This window comes from Barbus barbus (assembly GCF_936440315.1).
Source record: "Barbus barbus genome assembly, chromosome: 27".
Taxonomy (NCBI): domain Eukaryota; kingdom Metazoa; phylum Chordata; class Actinopteri; order Cypriniformes; family Cyprinidae; genus Barbus; species Barbus barbus.
The window spans coordinates 27,124,254-27,145,409 of NC_136755.1; the positions used below are offsets into that span (position 1 = coordinate 27,124,254).

Sequence of the window (21,156 nt, forward strand, 5' to 3'; positions counted from 1 at the left end):
TGACAAGCTGTCATATTTCTTTCTTTCTTTTTCTTTTTTCTATCTTTCTTTCCTTCTATTTTATAATCATATAATAATTTAATCATAAAGCATATTAAGCAAAAAGGTATGATTAAAAATAAAACAGGTATAACACTAGACATTCCGTCCCCCCCACTTTTGAAATGATGGCTACGCCCCTGCTTTGTGTGTCAGTAATAAATAAAGGTCACGTCACAGTCCTCCTCATCTGATCAGCCTTAAGGTTTTGTTTCAGATTTTAAGTAAATGTTATATCAGTTTAAGCATGACAATCTTCTAACTTATATAACATAAATCTTGTCATTTATTGCAAATGAAATTATAATCCAGAAGTGAAATGTTCATTTTTATAACACAAATATGTATTTTGCCCTATAAATCCTTTGTTTCTGTACAGAGACTTACAGCTTTTGTGTCACTTCAAGAGTAAAGTGATCATGCATGATAGAGATTTCTTCCCTGTACTTCATTTCTTAGGGGTTCAACTGATGGTGTTACAAACCAGTGTCCAACTCGTCCCTTATTACAATCGCCGCTCTCCCTACAGAGAGTATTTGATTTATTTGACAGTAATCTTCATCAGTGGCATCCTCGGAAATTACAAACAATTGGCAACAACTATAAGTCTATAAGTGTAAGATTTATATAATTTATATATTATTAATATAACCAACACTGTAAATCACATAAAGCTGACTTTTGATTTGCAGTTTGTTGACATTAACATTTCAGTGCATTCTATTAACGTAAGTTGAAAACAAATAACCAGTGAGAAAATATTTAATTCTAATTCTAAGATTCTAAAATTAGCGCAATTTCAACTGAGGGGGGCCTTAATCAGTCCGTGCCCAGGGCACCGGTGCGTCATAAACCGTCCCTGGTTAATCGCTGTTTTGTCTTTACTTTCATAATCAACCCAGTGAAGGAAATAACTCATGGTAACTCGTGACGTCAGACTTTTCAAGAAAAACCATTGGCTAGAATTTCAGAGTCTATTTATTAGGCTTCAGCGCAGAAACATTTCACCATTTCACAGACTACAACCGAAGAGACTGGGTCACTTATTTAAAGTATATCCTGGGTTGTTTTCTAAAAGGAATAGTTTCTCCGGTCAACGCAAGAATGCGTCCCCTGCTTCTTTTGCTCCTTGGAGCTCATCTGGTTTATGCTGGTGAGTAGATTATTTCAATATTACAGTAGTAGCCTATTATCTATTATGATGGCTTTTTAAGAGTTATTCCGTTACTGAAACAGACATGAACAGCCCACTTGAGTCAAAGATTCGTTTTTTTAGAGACGCGTATTTTGACGCGTTTGATATTTTAAAGTTTTAATATCCTAAAGATCATACTTTAAACGTATCCTGTTCATGTTTCTCTACGAGGTTATATATTGATTACATTATTGTTTGCTCTCAAAACTGACTTCACCATAGCCTACTACTAATAATAATAACATTAATAATAAACCATATTAAATGGCTAATAATTAGGCTACTGTGCTGAGAAACAGGAGGATAGGAATTGCACGTACGCCAAAACATAAGTGTATAATAAAATAAATAAATGCATAAATAGCTAACAAATATATTTAATTTATTGGTTTGAGTTTGAAAATGTAAAACCTATTCTAGAGCACTAGTTCTATTCTAGAGCTAGATTGCGGGTCTCTGATAGTTTCATTTCTGACCCGAGAAGCGTTTTTCTGCCCAGATACCGATGACGAGCTAAACCCTCTATACTTTAGTCTCAAGTTACTATTAATTAGGAATAGCCTAAACCTTATAGCTTTCTGCCTGTCTTACCGTGTAATGGGAAAAAGCCCCATTACAGCACAATAAAAATCAGAATGATTTATTTTCACAACAACCAAAGAACACATGGAAAGAAAAACGGGCGCAGGTTTAATGCAATTTTTGACTGCAGTGTTTTGTCCACTAGATGGCGATACAATGCCATGAAACATTTACATTTATTCATTTGGTAGATATTTTTATCCAAATCAACTTACATTTGAGGAATACAACAAGCGATTTACCATAAAATGACAATAAACACGAGAAGTGCCCTTATACAAGGTTACAGTCATCGTTTAAAGTAGTAAAAGCTAGGACTGGAAGCAATAAAGAAGACAACCATCGGAACAACAGACATAGGCTATACAGATCAATACTAATCACATTACTGAAATCTATGTGTGTGAGAGAGAAAGTTCATGTGTAATAGCTGAAGAAAAATGGACAGGAGGATAAACACATTTTTTTCACTTAGTATTTCACACTAATCTGGCATCCTAAAATGCCATACTCCATTTTAACATCATTCCTGGTTTATATTTATTATTATTATTATTTAGTCATTTAGCAGGTGCTTTTATCAAGTCACTTACAAATGAGGACAACAGAAGCAATCAATTGTAGTACTAAAAACTAAAAGCTAAAACTTTATAAATACTACCTATACACATTTTAAAAATAAAGAAATTCAATAAAAATGACAAATGCATACAACAAGATTTCAAAAATTACCTTTTAAATGAAAAACAAAAAATAAAGCTAAAAACAATTTAAAATATTAAAGAACAAAAGGTATAAGAGTATAATAATGATTCTAACATAACACTAAGCCAAAAAAAAACAACACCTATATATTTGTTTCAATTAAACACAGAGCTCTACTCAGATTATTTGAATCATTCTTGTCGGACAGTATAATGTTCAATTGAAATAGACATTTTAATTACCGTGTTGGTCCTGGCATTTTGTACTCTCTAAAATGTTTTTATTTCTTCTTCTTCTTCTTCTTCTTATTATTATTATTATTATTATTTTACCTCTTCTCAGTTTAATTAATTAAAATGAGCTGAAGTAACATGATTTTTGAACATTTCGTACCAACTTAATTTGATTGTTCTTAATATATTTAACAATGAAGTTTACTTACATTTACATTTAGTCATTTAGCAGATGCTTTTATCCAAAGCAACTTACAAATGTGGACAATAGAAGCAATCAAAACTAACAAAAAAGGCAATAATATGTAAGTGTTATAACAAGTCTTGATTACTTAATTTGTGTCAAACCTACATGAATCATTTTTGCTAACATAACTAACTGGGCAGTGGATCTGTAGTTCCCATCATGCTTCGCAAGGGACTGCATTAGGAGAGTAAATTTAGGGATCAAGTATTATTTTTAAGTGTTTTTCAGGGAAAAGGGAAAGACATGTTAATGTTTAATGTTAAGTTATGTTGGACATTTAAGGATTTTAATGTTTTTGAATTCTGTTACCATTATGCAGGAGTGTTGCCTGTGATTAAACTATGGGCAGTAAATAATTGCTATTTTAGTGACAGGACTGACATTGGACTTTTTTGTGTTTGTTTATTATATGAAGTGTATATAATGATGAACACACTTACTTGTTTAAGCTTAAAAAATATATTTAAAAAATTGGTGAATTAACAAGAAAGATTTTGTCCCCCATAAAAAATTTGTCCCCCATAAAAAAAAAATAGATATTGACAAACATAAATTTGAACATACAATAGATTAAATTAATTTGATTTAAACCAGCTAAATTGCATTGATCCAACTAAACAGATTTATTTTGAATTAAATAAATTATATTGCATGTAAAAACAGTAAGGGTAATGAATTCAGTGAGTGCCAAATTGACGGGTCAGATTCTACTTCACAAGTTGGATTAATTTGAGAGAACATGCTTTAAAATGCATGAAAACTCCTGTTCATCAAAATTTCACCTGTGAGCTAAAAGAAAAGAAAAGAATTGTGGGGACATTGTTGGTTCTGTCTGTTTGGTTTGTGTCTAAACTGTTTTCTCCCCTCTAACATTTCAGGCTCCCACTCATTCAAGGCCTTTTACACAGCAACAACTGGGGTCACCAACTACCCTGAGTTTACAGCTATGGGTGTAGTTGATGGCATGTTGATCAATCATTATGACAGCATAAGCAAGCAGGTCGTTCCCCGCACAGAATGGATGAAGAATTCAGAGGGTCCAGACTACTGGAAACAACAGACTGACATCATTGTGGGTACAGAGCAAAGTTTCAAAAACAACTTACAAGTAGCAATGGGTCGTTTCAATCAAACTGCAGGTTAGTAAAAATTATTTTTATGCTCCACAATATCACACCACATGTTACAATCACCTGTTAATACCCACCTGCTGAGTCTTTAGTTGATTTAAGTTTAACCAACATCTTCTTTACCTCTGACTTGCTCACACCAAACTGAATCAGTTGTGAGTCGAGTCATCCATGCAGCTCTAAGCTGGGTTTTCAGAAGGTCTTTCACTGTATGTCTGAGTTCAGGAGAATAAGCATGCAAAAATGCTATAAATATGCTAGACAAGCTAGTATACATGCTAAAACTACATAACTACATAGCAACACCCCAGCAACTGCACAGAGTACCTAGTAATGGCATAGCAACCACCTTAGACACCTTAGCAGCCATCTAGCAACCATCCAGAGTGCCCCAGCAACTGTTTAGCAACCACCCATAACACCCTAGCAGTCACTCAGAATGCCCTAGCAATCACAAAGCAAAACCTTAGCAACCACCCTGAGAGAAGGAGAGACAGCATTAACTCAAAACCTTCAAACTAAATAAATATTTATTAGAAGCATGAAATTCTCTCTAAATGCAAAATAAAAAAGACAAAATATTACTGAACAAAAATATATTACATTGACTTTCCTGAAAACAAGACAAAGTTACATTTCAGTTTACATTTAGAAATGAACTGGTTCTGCTTTAGAAACAGAAGTGTGTGAGAAGAGATGCTTTAGATGAAATTAAAATATTATCTTTTATTTTTGATGGGAGAAAATTGATCATAATTATAGCATAAATATTCATTAGAACCAGGACATTTGCTCAAAATACAAAAGAAAAAATAATATTGAACAACAATATATTACATTGATTTTACTGTTTACTTTTAATATTAATTTGTACCATTACATTTTCTGAAAAAATGTTTTGAACAGAAATATATTACATATATTTTGCTGAAAAAGGATACATTTTAGGTGTTCAAACTTCAAACATTTAAAAGCAATTCAAATTTAAAACTACTTCAAACTTCAGGCTTTTTAAACTGCTTTCTCAAGAAACATAAAATTTGTCTTGACAATCTTCTTAAACTAGTTCTTCTTTTGTAAGAAATAAACTGATTCTGCTTCAGAAACAGGAGAAAAAGTGAAAACGTGTGAGCAGAGATGCTTTAGATGAGATGAAAATATTAGATTTTTTAAATTATTATTTTTGATGAGAAAAATTATCATAATTATTTCATAAATATTACCATGTACCATGAACTGGTTTTGCTTCAGAAACAGGAGAAAAGTGAAATATTTGAGCAGAGACAGAAATAGTTGAGCAGCACTATTCATGGTTTAATGTAGTGTTAGTTGATCCTGTCTGAGGACACGTTTAGTTTGTTTTTAACCCAGAGCTGTTTTATTCTGGGTTCAGTCTCGTGCTTCAGGTGCAGTTGTGTTTAGTTTACTTCTCAGTGACTCCTGGACTATTGCGTCTAACAGCCTGGTTTCCACGTCACGGCTATTAATTTAGCTGCTATATTTGCATTTGTCCAGTTTAATAATAGTAAAAAACTATTTCGTAATTTAATAATTGTTCATTTATGATACACTTTGTTAGTAGCTTGTACTCGCGAGTGTTGATCAGTTGATACACTGTAAGAAAAATATCTAGAGAAATGGAAAAGGTACAAGTAATTTTCCAGGATATGATGCGTTCTCCACCGGAAGTGTTCGAGCCGCCGTCTTTCTCTTCTCTACCAGCAGAGAGCAGCATGGCGTCTCATGCAGACCGCTGACCTAAAATCACCCGATCTGAAGCGAATCAGTCACACGGTAGTAGTTTTTATGTTCGGTGTATGTTAATTCATCTTTACTTCAGATGTTATCGGCAATGTTTATGGTGTTTTTGTGCAGGATAAGCGATATATTTAATCTGCTGCGCGCTGTCAACACAAAATATAGCCTGTTTCTTTATGTAACCTTATGTAATTATTCAGGAATTATTAAACATGAACGCATTCAGAAATTGATTTGAATATACAGTGAATAATACGATAGCCTCAGTTACTTTATTTCTCTATATTGTACTGAAATGAAAAGCTTAGCTTGGAAATAAAGCTTCAATGTCTATAAATCCGTGCTGTATGTAGTCAGTTATTTCTCTGAATAAATGATGATGTGTATATGTTTAATGTCCTGATTAAGCAGCATCTATTTCAGCTCTCTATTATAGATCAGTGGCTGTAACACAAAAACACAAAATACATCACATGATTAAAAATGCAGGTAAAAACCTGTGAAACTCAATCCGGAGAATCCCTTCATATTAACAGAGTAGACTGTGCTGTATTTGACAGACTTTCTCAAAGTGTAGCACAATAACTAACTACTAACACACGGCTTCAAACTATAACTGTTCAGAAACTCTAGTTTTACTTGTTTACTCGCTAATAATAAAAAAACTTCATTTCATCGTTCAAAAATGTGTACGTTTTCCCAAATTTAATTAAAAACTGTTATTTACATTTTAATATTATATTATGCCTTTATATTATTTTACGAACAAAACTAAATAAACATATATAAATGTATTTTTTGCTGTGAATTTGATGCAGAGACACAATTTAGTTTCTTAAACCCGTCGACTTTCTCTCAGAGCTTGTGAAAAATGAGCCCAAATACTCAAATATTAAATATTCCTTCAAGATAACATCCAGAATAACAGGCTTTAAACATGATTGTGTTTAAATAAGATGAAGTAATGCTAAACCAAAGCACCACACGGGACAAAAACATGGAGTATTTTGTTATTATCGTTATAAAACATTAAGCGTTAAAACAAGGCCACAGCGGCGCCTCGGTGTTTAAACGTCCTGCATGATTCACACGCGACAAAACATGAACTAAACTAACAGTTTAACTCATAACTAACTGTTTAAGTAAATCAGCCAAAGCACAATATGACAAACTTGAACTTATTATATAAATAAACACATAGGACTTAGATAAATAGGTGTCGCCTGAGCTGCCAGATTTACGTCCGTCGTAAACAAACACTTTTGAACATTTATCACAACTTACGAAGTTTAACTCTTTCTCAGTTTTTCAGTGAGATTTGAGAATTGTTTCCAGATGTCTTGCCTTTTAATATCTTTTTAATCTAGTTCTTCTTTTGTAAGAAATTAACTGATTCTGCTTCAGAAACAGGAGAAAAATGAAATGTTTGAGCAGAGATGCTTTAGATGAGATCAAAATATTTATTATTTTCGATGGGAAAAATTGATCATAATTATTGCGTAAATATTAATTATTACCATGAAATGCTCTCACAATACAAAATAACTAAGACAAAATATTACTGAATAAAAATATATTATAATAACTTTACTGAAAATAAAACAAACTTACATTTCAGGTGTTCAAACGTCAAGCTTTTAAAAGCAATTCAATTTAAACAAAGTTTGTCTTTTAATATCTTCTTAAACTAGTTCTTCTTTTGTAAGAAATGAACTGGTTCTGCTTCAGAAACAGGAGAAAAAGTGAAATATGTGAGCAGAGATGCTTTAGATGAGATGAAAATATTAGAAATTAAATTGTATTATTTTCAATGGGAAAATATCGATTATAATTATTGCATAAATATTAATTAGCACCGGGAAATTTTCTACAAATACAAAAGACAAAATATTATTGAACAAAAATAAATTATAATTTTGCTAAAAATAAAAGTTATATTTCAGGTGTTCAAAATTCAAGCTTTTAAAAGCAATTCAAATTGAAAACTACTTCAAACTTCAGGCTTTTAAGCAGTTTTCTCAGAAACAGAGTTTGTCTTGACAATCTTCTTCATCTAGTTCTTAAACAGAGGAGAAAAGGGACATGTTTTAGGAGAGATGCTTTAGATGAGATGAAAATATTAGACAAAAACAATTTGGTGGGGAAAAATCTATCATAATTATTTCATAAATATTAATTAGTTCCATGAAATTATCTCAAAATACAAAATATAAAAGAAAAAATATTATTGAACAACAATATATTACATTGATTTTGCTGAAAATAAAACAAGGTTATATTTCAGGTGTTCAAACTTCAAACTTTTAAAAATAATTCAAATTTAAAACCACTTCAGGCTTTTTAAACTGTTTTCTCAAGCAACATAAAGCTTGATTTTAATATATTTTTAATCTAGTTGTTCTTTTGTAAGAAATGAACTGGTTTTGCTTCAGAAACAGGAGAAAAGTGAAATGTTTGAGCAGAGACAGAAATAGTTGAGCAGCACTATTCATGGTTTAATGTAGTGTTAGTTGATCCTGTCTGAGGACACGTTTAGTTTGTTTTTAACCCAGAGCTGTTTTATTCTGGGTTCAGTCTCGTGCTTCAGGTGCAGTTGTGTTTAGTTTACTTCTCAGTGACTCCTGGACTATTGCGTCTAACAGCCTGGTTTCCTCGTCACAGCTATTAAATTAGCTGCTATATTTGCAATTGTCCAGTTTAATAATAGTAAAAAACTATTTCGTAATTTAATAATGGTTCATTTATGATACACTTTGTTAGTAGCTTGTGCTCGCGAGTGTTGATCAGTTGATACACTGTAAGAAAAATATCTAGAGAAATGGAAAAGGTACAAGTAATTTTCCAGGATATGATGCGTTCTCCACCGGAAGTGTTCGAGCCGCCGTCTTTCTCTTCTCTACCAGCAGAGAGCAGCATGGCGTCTCATGCAGACCGCTGACCTAAAATCACCCGATCTGAAGCGAATCAGTCACACGGTAGTAGTTTTTATGTTCGGTGTATGTGAATTCATCTTTACTTCAGATGTTATCGGCAATGTTTATGGTGTTTTTGTGCAGGATAAGCGATATATTTAATCTGCTGCGCGCTGTCAACACAAAATATAGCTGTTTCTTTATGTAACCTTATGTAATTATTCAGGAATTATTAAACATGAACGTATTCAGAAATTGATTTGAATATACAGTGAATAATACGATAGCCTCTGTTACTTTATTTCTCTATATTGTACTGAAATGAAAAGCTTAGCTTGGAAATAAAGCTTCAATGTCTATAAATCCGTGCTGTATGTAGTCAGTTATTTCTCTGAATAAATTATGATGTGTATATGTTTAATGTCCTGATTAAGCAGCATCTATTTCAGCTCTCTATTATAGATCAGTGGCTGTAACACAAAAACACAAAATACATCACATGATTAAAAATGCAGGTAAAAACCTGTGAAACTCAATCCGGAGAATCCCTTCATATTAACAGAGTAGACTGTGCTGTATTTGACAGACTTTCTCAAAGTGTAGCACAATAACTAACTACTAACACACGGCTTCAGACTAGAACTGTTCAGAAAGTCTAGTTTTACTTGTTTACTCGCTAATAATAAAAAAACTTCATTTAATCGTTCAAAAATGTGTACGTTTTCCCAAATTTAATTAAAAACTGTTATTTACATTTTAATATTATATTATGCCTTTATATTATTTTACGAACAAAACTAAATGAACATATATAAATGTATTTTTTGCTGTGAATTTGATGCAGAGACACAATTTAGTTTCTTAAACCCGTCGACTTTCTCTCAGAGCTTGTGAAAAATGAGCACAAATACTCAAATATTAAATATTCCTTCAAGATAACATCCAGAATAACAGGCTTTAAACATGATTGTGTTTAAATAAGATGAAGTAAAGCTAAACCAAAGCACCACACGTGACAAAAACATGGAGTATTTTGTTATTATCGTTATAAAACATTAAGCGTTAAAACAAGGCCACAGCGGCGCCTCGGTGTTTAAACGTCCTGCATGATTCACAAAACATTAACTAAACTAACAGTTTAACTCATAACAGTTTCCAGATGTCTTGCCTTGCTTTTGTCGAGTAAACAGCCGCTTTAATGTTCTTCTCAACTTCGTGTGTTGATTCTGTTTCTATAATGCGCCAAATCCCAGCGTTCCCCGCGAATCTCCCGCCAAACTCTCTGACGGAAGCGAAGCTAAAACCGGCCGCTGCTGTGAGATTAGCATTGGGTCCTGATTCTGAGCTGGTTCTGCTTTAGAAACAGAGGAGAAAAAGTGAAATGTGTGAGCAGAGATGCTTTAGATGAGATAAAAAATATTAGAAAATATTTATTTTCGATGGGAAAAATTTATCATAATTATTGCGTAAATATTAATTATTACCATGAAATGCTCTCACAATACAAAATAAAAAAGACAAAATATTATTGAACAAAAATATATTATAATAACTTTAAAAAATTCTTCAGAAACATAGGAGAAAAAGTGAAATGTGTGAGCAGAGATGCTTTAGATGAGATAAAAATAATAGAAATTAAATGGTATTATTTTCAATGGGAAAATATTGATTATAATTATTGCATAAATATTAATTAGTGCCATGAAATGTTCTAAAAATAAAAAATATTATTGAACAAAAATATATTACACTGATTTTACTGAAGAAAAAAAAAACTGACCCGCTGAACTTTAGTGACATTTAAATGCTGTTTTAATCCTGCAGGAATACAGATGTGATATAAAAGGAAATAAAACACATGCTTTTCATTTAAGACCTAACCACTATATAGTAACATACTAGCAACCACTCATAACACCCTAGCAACCACCCAGAACACCCTAGCAACTTCCTAGCAAACACCTAGCAACCACCCAGAACACCCCAGCAACCACATAGCAATCTGTGTCTGAAAATCTGTGTTTTTTACTCACATGTGACACAGATCAGATGTTGCACACGAGTAAACAGAAAAATCTGCACAAGATCTGATTCTTTCGCATCCATTCAGTCGCTTTCAAATGTGGTTTTAAATCGGATACATATCCGATATCTGGACGTCTGACCTGCGTCTGAACACACAAATCTGATTCCCATTGGAATAGCTCACATTGATTTTTACTTTCATCTTTTACTGAATAACCTCGAGCTGTCAAATATTTAGATTTTGTGAACTCAGCATACGCACGTGCACAAGATTGATGTTTATATGCAGACAAATCTGTCTATTCACTTTTCCTGGATGCTTGTATATATTAGTACAGACCAGTTCCATTAGCCAATCATAATTGCTCTCATCTTTAAGTCGATGTTTGGTTTTGTGTTGAAAAAGAAGACTGGAAAACATTCTGCTTAATTATCAAGTCTTTAAGATAGGGCTGCCACAAACGACTATTTTTATATCGACTAATCTATCGACTAATTTTTCGATAAATTGATTAATCTAAACGATTAATTTCCCACAAAAAAAACTAAATTTTTACTTAAGAATATTTTATTAAACCAAATGAAATCCAAATTTCTATGAAATCCTTTTTTAAAGCAAAAGTAAAGTAAAGTGCAAGAAGCAAGTGTCCATCTCATAATCACTGAAATCACAGCTCAGTATTATAGTGTGAGAACGACAACATCTCCATCTGTTATAGTCTAATAATAATACAATTATAATCAAAAAACACTTTTTAAAAGAGTATTTACCAGAAATATTATTTACCAGAATTTATTTAGATGAAAAATGTAAATGTGCAGGAAAAAAAAATTTTTTTTTTACATACAAAATCAATTAATTGGAGATGCTTTTGATTATTAAAATTTAAATGGAACCATTAAAATGGAATCCAGAAAATAATGGAAAACAGAATTTGGTAAAGATAAAACTGTAAAACTCAATTAATTAGACAGGCTTTTTGATTAATAAAATTTTAAAAAACTGAATTTGGAAATACAACTGATTTCATAGAGCCCTATAATTATATTTTTATTTTATTTTTTTGTGGTAATAAAAATAGATTTTAGTGAACAATAGCTTTTAAAATGACTTAAAATACATATATAATAGCAATGATGCAATAATAATTAGTTCAAATAAAGTATAAAAAGCAAGAAATCATATGGATTATGCGATTGTTTTTACACATTACTGTGTGATCTAATCCTTGTTTAATATTGACCACGCACCATTTAATTCAAATGTACACTTAATCTTTATTAATTTGGCCATTCCTTTAGGACAGAAATGCTATAGCTGCTGTAATTAAATGAATATGTGGAGATCAAACCGTGTAAACTCAGAGTGAGGGTTTGAGCTTTTATTTTGAAATCGTGATGTATTCTCCTGTGTTTATATTGAATTATAAATGATTTACCTTCACAAATCTGATTAAATGGCACACGTTGTGTTCCCAGATGAACATTATAATAAACATAAACTCATAACAACATGCAGAGATGAGTTTGAGATGCTCCACATGTAAATAATTAAAGAGCATGTGTGAGCTGCATCGCATATAATTATTGAACTAAATCATAACGTTTGTGAATTCACAATTATGCCAATGCACCACTTCTGGTATTTTGCCGATTAGTCGACGCGAGCAAAATGAAGTCGACGATTTTTAAAAATCGACTAGTCGACTAAAATCGACAAATCGCGACAGCCCTACATTAAGATTGTATTAGAGAAAGTGAGGAATGATGAGTGTGATATAATGATCTGTGTTGTTTCTCTCAGGTGTTCACACACTCCAGGTGATGTACGGCTGTGAGCTGGAGGATGATGGCACCACACGAGGATATTACCAGTTTGGTTATGATGGAGAAGACTTCATCAGCTTTGATAAGAGCTCCCTCACCTGGACTGCTCCTAGTCCTCAAGCTGTGATTTCCAAGAACAAATGGGATGCTAATAGAGCTCATTCAGAACAATGGAAAGCATATCTGGAGAATACATGCATTGAGTGGCTGCAGAAGTATGTGGGATATGGCAAGGACACTCTGGAGAGAAAAGGTAATTATATCAGTTTCTGGGTCACTGCAGACCACTGCATATAGTGAGTGCTTATCATAACTGCATTCACATTTTTAACCAGAAATAGAGCCCTTATATGCATCACAAAACAACATGCATCTGCTTAAAAACCAGAACAGAATGTAAATGTCATACAGGAGATATTTATGATATAAACCTGCATATTTCACATGTTGGGCATCACTGGAGTATCTGTACCAGATCTAGTTTAAGAAGTGTGCTGCCAGAAAACAGATAATACAGAATGAAGGGAAAATATGTATTCCTCAGCATAATAATATTATTACACATAGTTTGGTATTTGTGAAGGGCTTTTTATCATAGAACAACACAACATATAAGCAAACTGAATTTTGTGAAACAATAATCCAAACTAATTTAAGACTTTATTGCGTATGCACACAGTGGAAAAAAAGCTTTCGATCAAACTTTGAAAAATTAGCTTTTTATAAAGCTATTGATGCAACAGATTATGAGAATAAATGTATAGTAATTACTTTATTTGAATGTTGTAGGCTTTGTCTAATTTTCTTGTTCAATATCTTTTTTAATCATCTTGTCTCTCTCTCAGTCTCTCCTCAGGTGTCTCTGCTGCAGAAGTCTTCCTCGTCTCCAGTCACGTGTCATGCTACAGGTTTTTACCCCAAAGAAGTAACAATCTCCTGGCAGAAAAATGGACAAGATCATGATGAGGATGTAGATCTTGGTGAACTTCTTCCCAATGACGACGGGACCTTTCAGAAGACAAGCACCCTCAGAGTTTCACCTGATGAGCTGAAGAAGAATGAGTACAGCTGTGTGGTGGAGCACCGGGGCAAAACCATCAGAGAGATACTGACAGACGGTAAGAGTGCTTTACTATGGTAAGATTGTCTTGATGAGTAGACCATGAGCAATGTTGATGGAGATCATTTGTTTTACTTCTGCAAACATAATGTCATGCCCTGCATTATTATTAGTTGATGGCATCACAGTCACAGATTCTGTTGTATCTTCTGAAATGTTCCACCTGTACAGGTTTCTAACATTGTCAGGCTCATCAAAGATCTGATGTTTTTATCTGATCATATTCTTCAGATTCTCCTCCCATCGGTGTCATTGTTGGTGCTATTGCTGCTGTTGTCCTCCTGTTGGCGGTGATTGGTGTTGTCGTGTTTAAGGTGTTGCAGAAAAAGAAAAAGACAGGTGAGACAGAGACTGTGCTATTATTATCGTGACTATAATATCGTGCTGCTCTGATGGGTGCAATAACTTAATGTCTGTTTCTCTGCTTGTTTTTCAGACTTCAAACCAGTCAATGGTAGGTTCCTCATAATCTCTGTTTGATTTAAATACATTAATATCAGATGGACTCTGGACACTGGTTTATATCAGGCTGTTTTTAAATCTGAAACACAGTGTTTGAGAAATGTAAATGTTTCTAGTAAATCAAAATAGAAGTTTTGTTCTACAATATTTCTCTTCATTATAATAAAACCAATAAATGACACTGTAGAAATATCTAAATCTAAACAGTTTTGTATGTGCAGTCTTTTGTATTATTAATTATCTGTAATATTGTTTTCTGTTGTAGCCTCTGATGATGGATCAAACAACTCCTAATGTATAAAGATGTAAGTGTATCTGCATTCATAACTATATCTCTCTCAGTTGTAAAACAGATGAAATGTAATGTTTCTTTTGGTATTTTAGGAAACCAGACACGTGGCAGAGATGAACCTGAAAAATGATGCGAGTCCATCTGTCCACGCGCACACACACACACACACACACGCGCACACACAAACACACACACACGCACACACACACACGCACACACACACACGCACACTCACTCTCACTCACACTCACACACACTCACACACTCTCACACACACACACACACACACACACTCACACACTCACACTCACACATTATAGAATTTCTGTGATGGGATTTATGTCTTATGATTCTAAATTAATTACATCAAGTTTTTGTTTCTTCATGATTTATTTTCATCTTGATTTTCATTCATTTTATTGACTTTATTTTATGAAAATATATTTTTCCCTGTAGTGACAAAGACACAAGAATGCCAATGATTGATTAGCAAAGTTGATTGGTTTGTAAGATTTGTGAAAGATTTGCTTGTGTATATATATATATATAAAATCAATGTAACCAACTGGGTACAACAGCCTATCCGAGTCTATAAAGATTGGTTGTGTTTTGTAGACAATTTCTGTAAGAGACTAAGAAGTCAATGAAATGATAAAATAGTTTATTTAATGTAATATTTTAAGTTACTTTACTTTAAATGGTCTAGATTTAATCATTGGGCTTTTCCAATCAAATATATCAATATCAATATGCAGGCTTTGTATTTTATTCTTTGCAGGGGATTGTTGAGCTTTTAATGTTTATAGATTTCTATTTTTATTTTAATGATTTTGATGATAAAATGTATTACAGAATAACTGGTTCAAAATATTTTGTACTGTTAAACCTGAACATCTGAACGTTAAAATAAAATATACATTTTTCAGTTAGCTAAATAAAAAGACACAATTTCTCTGAATATTGGTTGCCTTCAAAATTGTCACTTTGGTTGTTTAAAAATAAAGAAAATCTCACAAAAAGAAAGAAGCAGTGAATGTCTGTTATTAATTAAAACAGCAGAAATTATCATTCATAAGATTTGCTTCAATTGCAGCTGAATGTTAGAGAATTACTGGACTGTGATGATTCCTTCCTAAAGTTGATATGAAATATAAATCAATTTGATCATAATTATTGCGTAAATATGAATTAGAACCATGAAATTCCTTAAAAATACAAAATAAAACAAAAAATATTGAAAATGTAAAAAGTCACATTTCAGGTGTTCAAACTTCAAGCTTTTAAAAGCAATACAAATTTAACTACTTCAAACTTCAAGATTTTCAAACTGCTTTCTCAAGAAACAAAGTATGTCTTGACAATCTTTTTAATCTAGTTTTTTTTTTAAGAAATGAACTGGTTCTGCTTTAGAAATGTGTGAACAGAGATTCTTTAGATATGAAAATATTAGATTTTTTTTTATTTTTGATGGGAAATTATTGCATAAATATTAAATATTACCATGAAATGATCTCAAAATACAAAAGAAAAAATATTATTGAAGAAAGATATATTACATTGATTTTACTGAAAATAAAAAATTTGTGAGCAGAGATTCTTTAGATGAGAAGAAAATATTATTTTCCATGGGGGAAAAAAATTATCATAAACATTAATTAGTATCATGAAATTCTCCCAAAATACAAAATATTATTGAACATATATATATATATATATATATATATATATATATATTAATATAGATTTTACTGAAAATAAAATATTGTAAATTTCAGGTGTTCAAACTTCAACCTTTTAAAACTACTTCAAATTTTATGCTTTTTAAACTGCTTTCTCAAGCAACAGAAAGTTTGATTTTAATATCTTTTTAATCTAGTTCTTCTTTTGTAAGAAATGAACTGATTCTGCTTCAGAAACAGGAGAAAAGTGAAATGTGTGAGCAGAGATGCTTTAGATGAGATGAAAATATTAGAATTGTTCATGTGAATTAATTCATGTACGGCTGTGAGCTGGATGATGATGGCACCAAAGGAGGATACCTACAGTATGGTTATGATGGAGAGGACTTCATCAGCTTTCATAAGAGCTCTCTCACCTGGACTGCAGCTAATGATAAAGCTGTGATAATCAAGAACAAATGGGATGCTATTAGAGCCCAATCCGAAAGATATAAAGAGTATCTGGAGAATGAATGCATTGAGTGGATAAAGAAGTGTGTGGGTTATGGCAAGAGCACTCTGGAAAGAAAAGGTTTGAATATCAGTTGTTTTGATAGTCACTACATTTTGATTGACCTTTTGTTTTTTAGAAACAAATATCCTTCTGAATGTCCGATAATACATACCTCTCATTTATACTCTCTGTATAGAGTTCAATGTTAAAAAAACATGTTTCTTTGCCTTCATAAAAATGGAGATAGGATAAGAATTCCCTAATAGTCCTAACTTTATTATTTTTTTACGTTATGGTAAACCTATTGATCTATTGATCATTTGGACTTCATCAACAGATAGTTGGAAGAAAAATGTGTTAACAAACAGACTGTGCATGAAACATGATGAAAATATCCTTTGAATTGTGTAAATATTATGTCATATTAATTTAGTCAAACTACTATTTTAAGTATTACTATAAAAACAATATAATTCACAGAACATTTTTTTTACTGCATTCCTGAAAAGTGCTCATTGTATCAACCTAGTACCCTGAAAGCAACTTTTCTGACTAATAAGAACTATGTAATATCAAAAAATGTAATGATCAATTATTGTTATCACTATTTGCTTCAATATTCATCAGAAAATAATCGTTCATGTTTGAAATTTGATCTCTATGTGATCTTTATGCAGATGCACCTGAGGTGTTCCTGCTGCAGAAGGACTCTTCCTGTCCAGTTTTGTGTCAAGCTACTGGCTTCTACCCCAGCAACATAATGATGACCTGGCAGAAAAGAGGTGAAGAGCATCATGAGGATGTGGATGTTGGTACAACTATGCCAAACGCAGACGGGACCTTCCAGAAGACCATCACCCTCTCAGAGGAGGAGTGGAAGAAGAACAAAAATGACTTCAGATGTGTGGTTCAGCATGTGGGAGCAGCGAAGGACATTGTTGTCACTGTGGATGATATCCGCTCAAACCCAGGTATGTGCATGAAAGTTTCTCTCATATGAAATATCATATGAACACTTTATAATAACTGAACACTATGAATCATTAGGTAAACATTAATAAATAGTCAGTTCATCCTTTTATAAAGCATTGTCTCAAAATTAATAGTCATTAGTAAGCAGTTTATAAATACAGCTATACATGTTTTGTTCTTGATTTATAAGCATATCTATTACAAAGGAGATTTAAAGGCTCAGTTATTAACATAAAAAATAAATAAACACAACACAGAGGGATACAGAACTAAAGGAAATGTGCAAAAAACAAAAATGAAACTGTACAACTGTACACTTGAATTTTTTTTTTTTTTCAATAAAATTGCAGAGGTTTATTTGTCATTTTTTATCAAGTGTACAGTTGTACAGTTTCATTTTTTGCATCTTGAAAAAATATTGTGTTGTGTTTGTTTAACTTTTCTGTTTGGAAGATAAATGAGCCTTTAAATCTGCTTAGTAAATGCTTTATAAGGTATACATAGTCCTCACTTCAGATGAACTCACACAAATAGATGGCTGGCAACTGCTAAATTTCTTATAACTACCTGACTTAATCATGAATTACAGCAGGAATATGTGTTAATAAAGAATTTATTAACACACTGAGCAACTATTATCATGTGTCTAAATAATAAGATTTATAAATGTATATTTAAATAGTTTATAAATCATGTACTTACACTTTCTAAATGATCTTATGAACCACTGACAACTCCTAAATAACTGGTTTGCAAATAATGTAAGAATTTAGAAATGATAAATTGATAATTTATAAAGTATGAAAATACAATTATTAAACATTACAGATATGCTCAAGAACAAAACATTTATAGCTGTAATTATAAACTGCTTACTAATGCCTATTAATGCTGTAACAATGCTTTTAAAAGCAATTCAAATTTAAAACTACTTCAAGCTTCACGCTTTTTAAACTGCTTTCTCAAGCAACAGATAGTTTGATTTTAATATATTTTTAATCTAGTTCTTCTTTTTTAAAGAAATTAACTGGTTCTGCATTAGAAAAACAGGAGAAAAAGTGAAATATGTGAACAGAGATGCTTAAGATGAGATATTATTATTAGATTTTTTTTTATTATTTTCGTTGGGAAAAGATTTATCATAATTATTGCATAAATATGAATTAGAACCATGAAATTCTCTCAAAATACAATAGAAAAAATAAAAAATATTATTGAACAAAAATATATTACATCGATTTTACTGAAAATAAAACAAAGTTATATTTCAGGAGTTCAAACTTCAAGTAAAAAGTTCAAACAGCTTTCTCAAACAACAGATAGTTTGTCTTGACAGTCTTTTTAATCTAGTTCTTTTGTAAGAAAGGAACTGGTTCTTAACTACCTTAATTAGCAGCTAAACCAGCATCAGACCAGCACAACGCCTCATAAACCTAAGCTGGTCTTTCAGAAGGATGTTGATTATTTGATGAATGCAGGAGAAAGAGCTCAACTCAACACAAACACAACACTGCAGCGACTCAGAGACCTGCATTAATATATCATTTCATTTAAAATAAAAAACCCCAGTAAAGGAGACAAAGCCTGTGGGATTCACAACAATTCATCCTCTTCTCCCTGAACACTAGAAAGTGAGCGGTGGCCAGCTGGGATAAGAATAGAGTAAACGTTATAGTGACCCACACAATGTATGATTGACGTGAATAAAACAATCACATTATGATCATTTTTATCAAACGTAAACAAGTCTAATTTTGTCAGTGTTTCCCTCTCTGCTGTGAAATAAAAATGAGTGAACTCCTGTTTCAATCGCTGCTTCAGAAGAAGCTCCCTATGTAGACAGCGAGGTGTAAGCTGTTCTTTCAGTGGACTTTCATTGTTTCTAATGAATAATGAACTTTAACCAGAAGCTCAGAGACACACTGAACCCAGTGAAGAGAGACAGAAACACAGATCAATTCAAATATCATTTCATTTAAAATAAAATAAATAATGAATAATAAATGAATGAATCGAGAAGTCATTACTGTGATCTTCCTGACTTGAGCTGATTAATTGTTTTTATTATTTTATCTTTTCTACCTGATCAGACAGTTTTCCCGACGCAGATGATCAAGACTCACAAGAATCCCATTGACTTTCATTCCATTCAAACTCCAACTGAATCTCAACCGAATTTGAACTGAATCTCAACTGAATCTCAACTGAATCTCAACTGAATCTCAACTGAATCTCAACTGTCAGAAGATTCAAATGTAAACAGACATACATCTGTGTCTCTGCTGCTGAGCGATCAACTATTAAAACTGTATTAAACTCTCAGAGAGTCTCTGTTGAAGCAGCATCAGAACTGATCTTGATCAACTTGATCTAGTTTTGTTCTTGGTTTGACGGTCGTCGTAGGAGATGTCACATTGCAGGAAACTTGAGGAAAGTGTCTGAAATCTTCTGACACTGCCAGAATTTAATCGGAGGAAAAAATTGATCGCAACGGCCATTAATCGGCTGTCGGTGAACATGTCAAACCAGCGATCTAGACAACCGATTTTAGCCTAGGATTATAGGAATCTTTTAGGATGTTAGGATTTTCAAAATTTGTCTCAGACGAACAAATCGTGGCCAAAATCGCACAGTGTGAGCCGGGCTTTAGAGATTCTGCTCTCTGCTGTCCAGAAAACTCTGCTTTATATGTTTCTATCACCTATTTTTCTGAGAATTTTGGGATATTGCATAAATTCACCAAGTTCACCATATTTATCTTGCGTATTTTGATTGATATTAGCTACCCTGGATGTGTTGTGATAAGCAAAACGTAACATTCACATTGTGAATGTTACGTTTTGCTTATTCGGATGTTTATAGACATATTTGTGAATGTGATGCATGTGTACATCAAAGTGAAAATTAAGTGCATTTCCAATTCTGAACTCAGTCCCCAAGTAAATTCTGCTAAAGATGATGCGCCTGCGGTTCACAGTGAGGTTAGCATGTCGGCCTTGACAAGTTTATTGGAAGAGCACAGAGCTGCTCTCTCTACTGATTTTAAATCTGCTTTAACGTCTTTGGAGGCGAAACTTGATCTCGTCCAAGCTGCGGTGTCGGACCATGGTTCACGAATAACATCACTAGAATCTAATGCAGACCTCGTCAGCGATCGAATTCACACATTGGAAGCGGTATGCGCCGAGTTAACAGAGAACTATACTAAACTAAAGGCCAAAACGTCTGATTTGGAGGGCCGCAGTCGGCGTAACAAATCAGGATTATTGGCCTATACCGGAATCCGTCGAGGGCCCTCGACCCACTGTGTTCTTTGCAGAGATGCTGTCGGAAGTCATGGGCGAACAGGTTCTGTCGTCTCCTAAGGAACTCGACAGGGCGCATCGAGCTCTTGTGGCTAAGCCAAAGCAGGGAGGGAAGCCGAGAGCGGTTATAGTTCGTTTTATCACCGGTACCAGATTAAGGAGGCAGTGATACGAGAGGCT

The 21,156-nt window shown here is 32.8% G+C and overlaps 1 protein-coding gene across 1 annotated transcript in view; it reads left to right on the plus strand.

The window, feature by feature from the left end:
- LOC306847474 (major histocompatibility complex class I-related gene protein-like) overlaps window positions 1-21,145 on the plus strand; it is a gene marked incomplete at its 3' end in the record, with an annotated part of 143,103 nt that extends 121,958 nt beyond the window's left edge. The window contains exons 3-10 of the mRNA XM_079381418.1: window positions 12,631-12,906; window positions 13,499-13,771; window positions 14,005-14,112; window positions 14,210-14,227; window positions 14,501-14,526; window positions 16,522-16,777; window positions 17,377-17,670; window positions 20,991-21,145. Of these exons, the coding sequence (XP_079237544.1) occupies window positions 12,631-12,906; window positions 13,499-13,771; window positions 14,005-14,112; window positions 14,210-14,227; window positions 14,501-14,526; window positions 16,522-16,777; window positions 17,377-17,670; window positions 20,991-21,145 (1,406 nt within the window). The remainder of the gene's footprint in view (window positions 1-12,630; window positions 12,907-13,498; window positions 13,772-14,004; window positions 14,113-14,209; window positions 14,228-14,500; window positions 14,527-16,521; window positions 16,778-17,376; window positions 17,671-20,990) is intronic.
- Window positions 21,146-21,156: the final 11 nt, after the last annotated feature.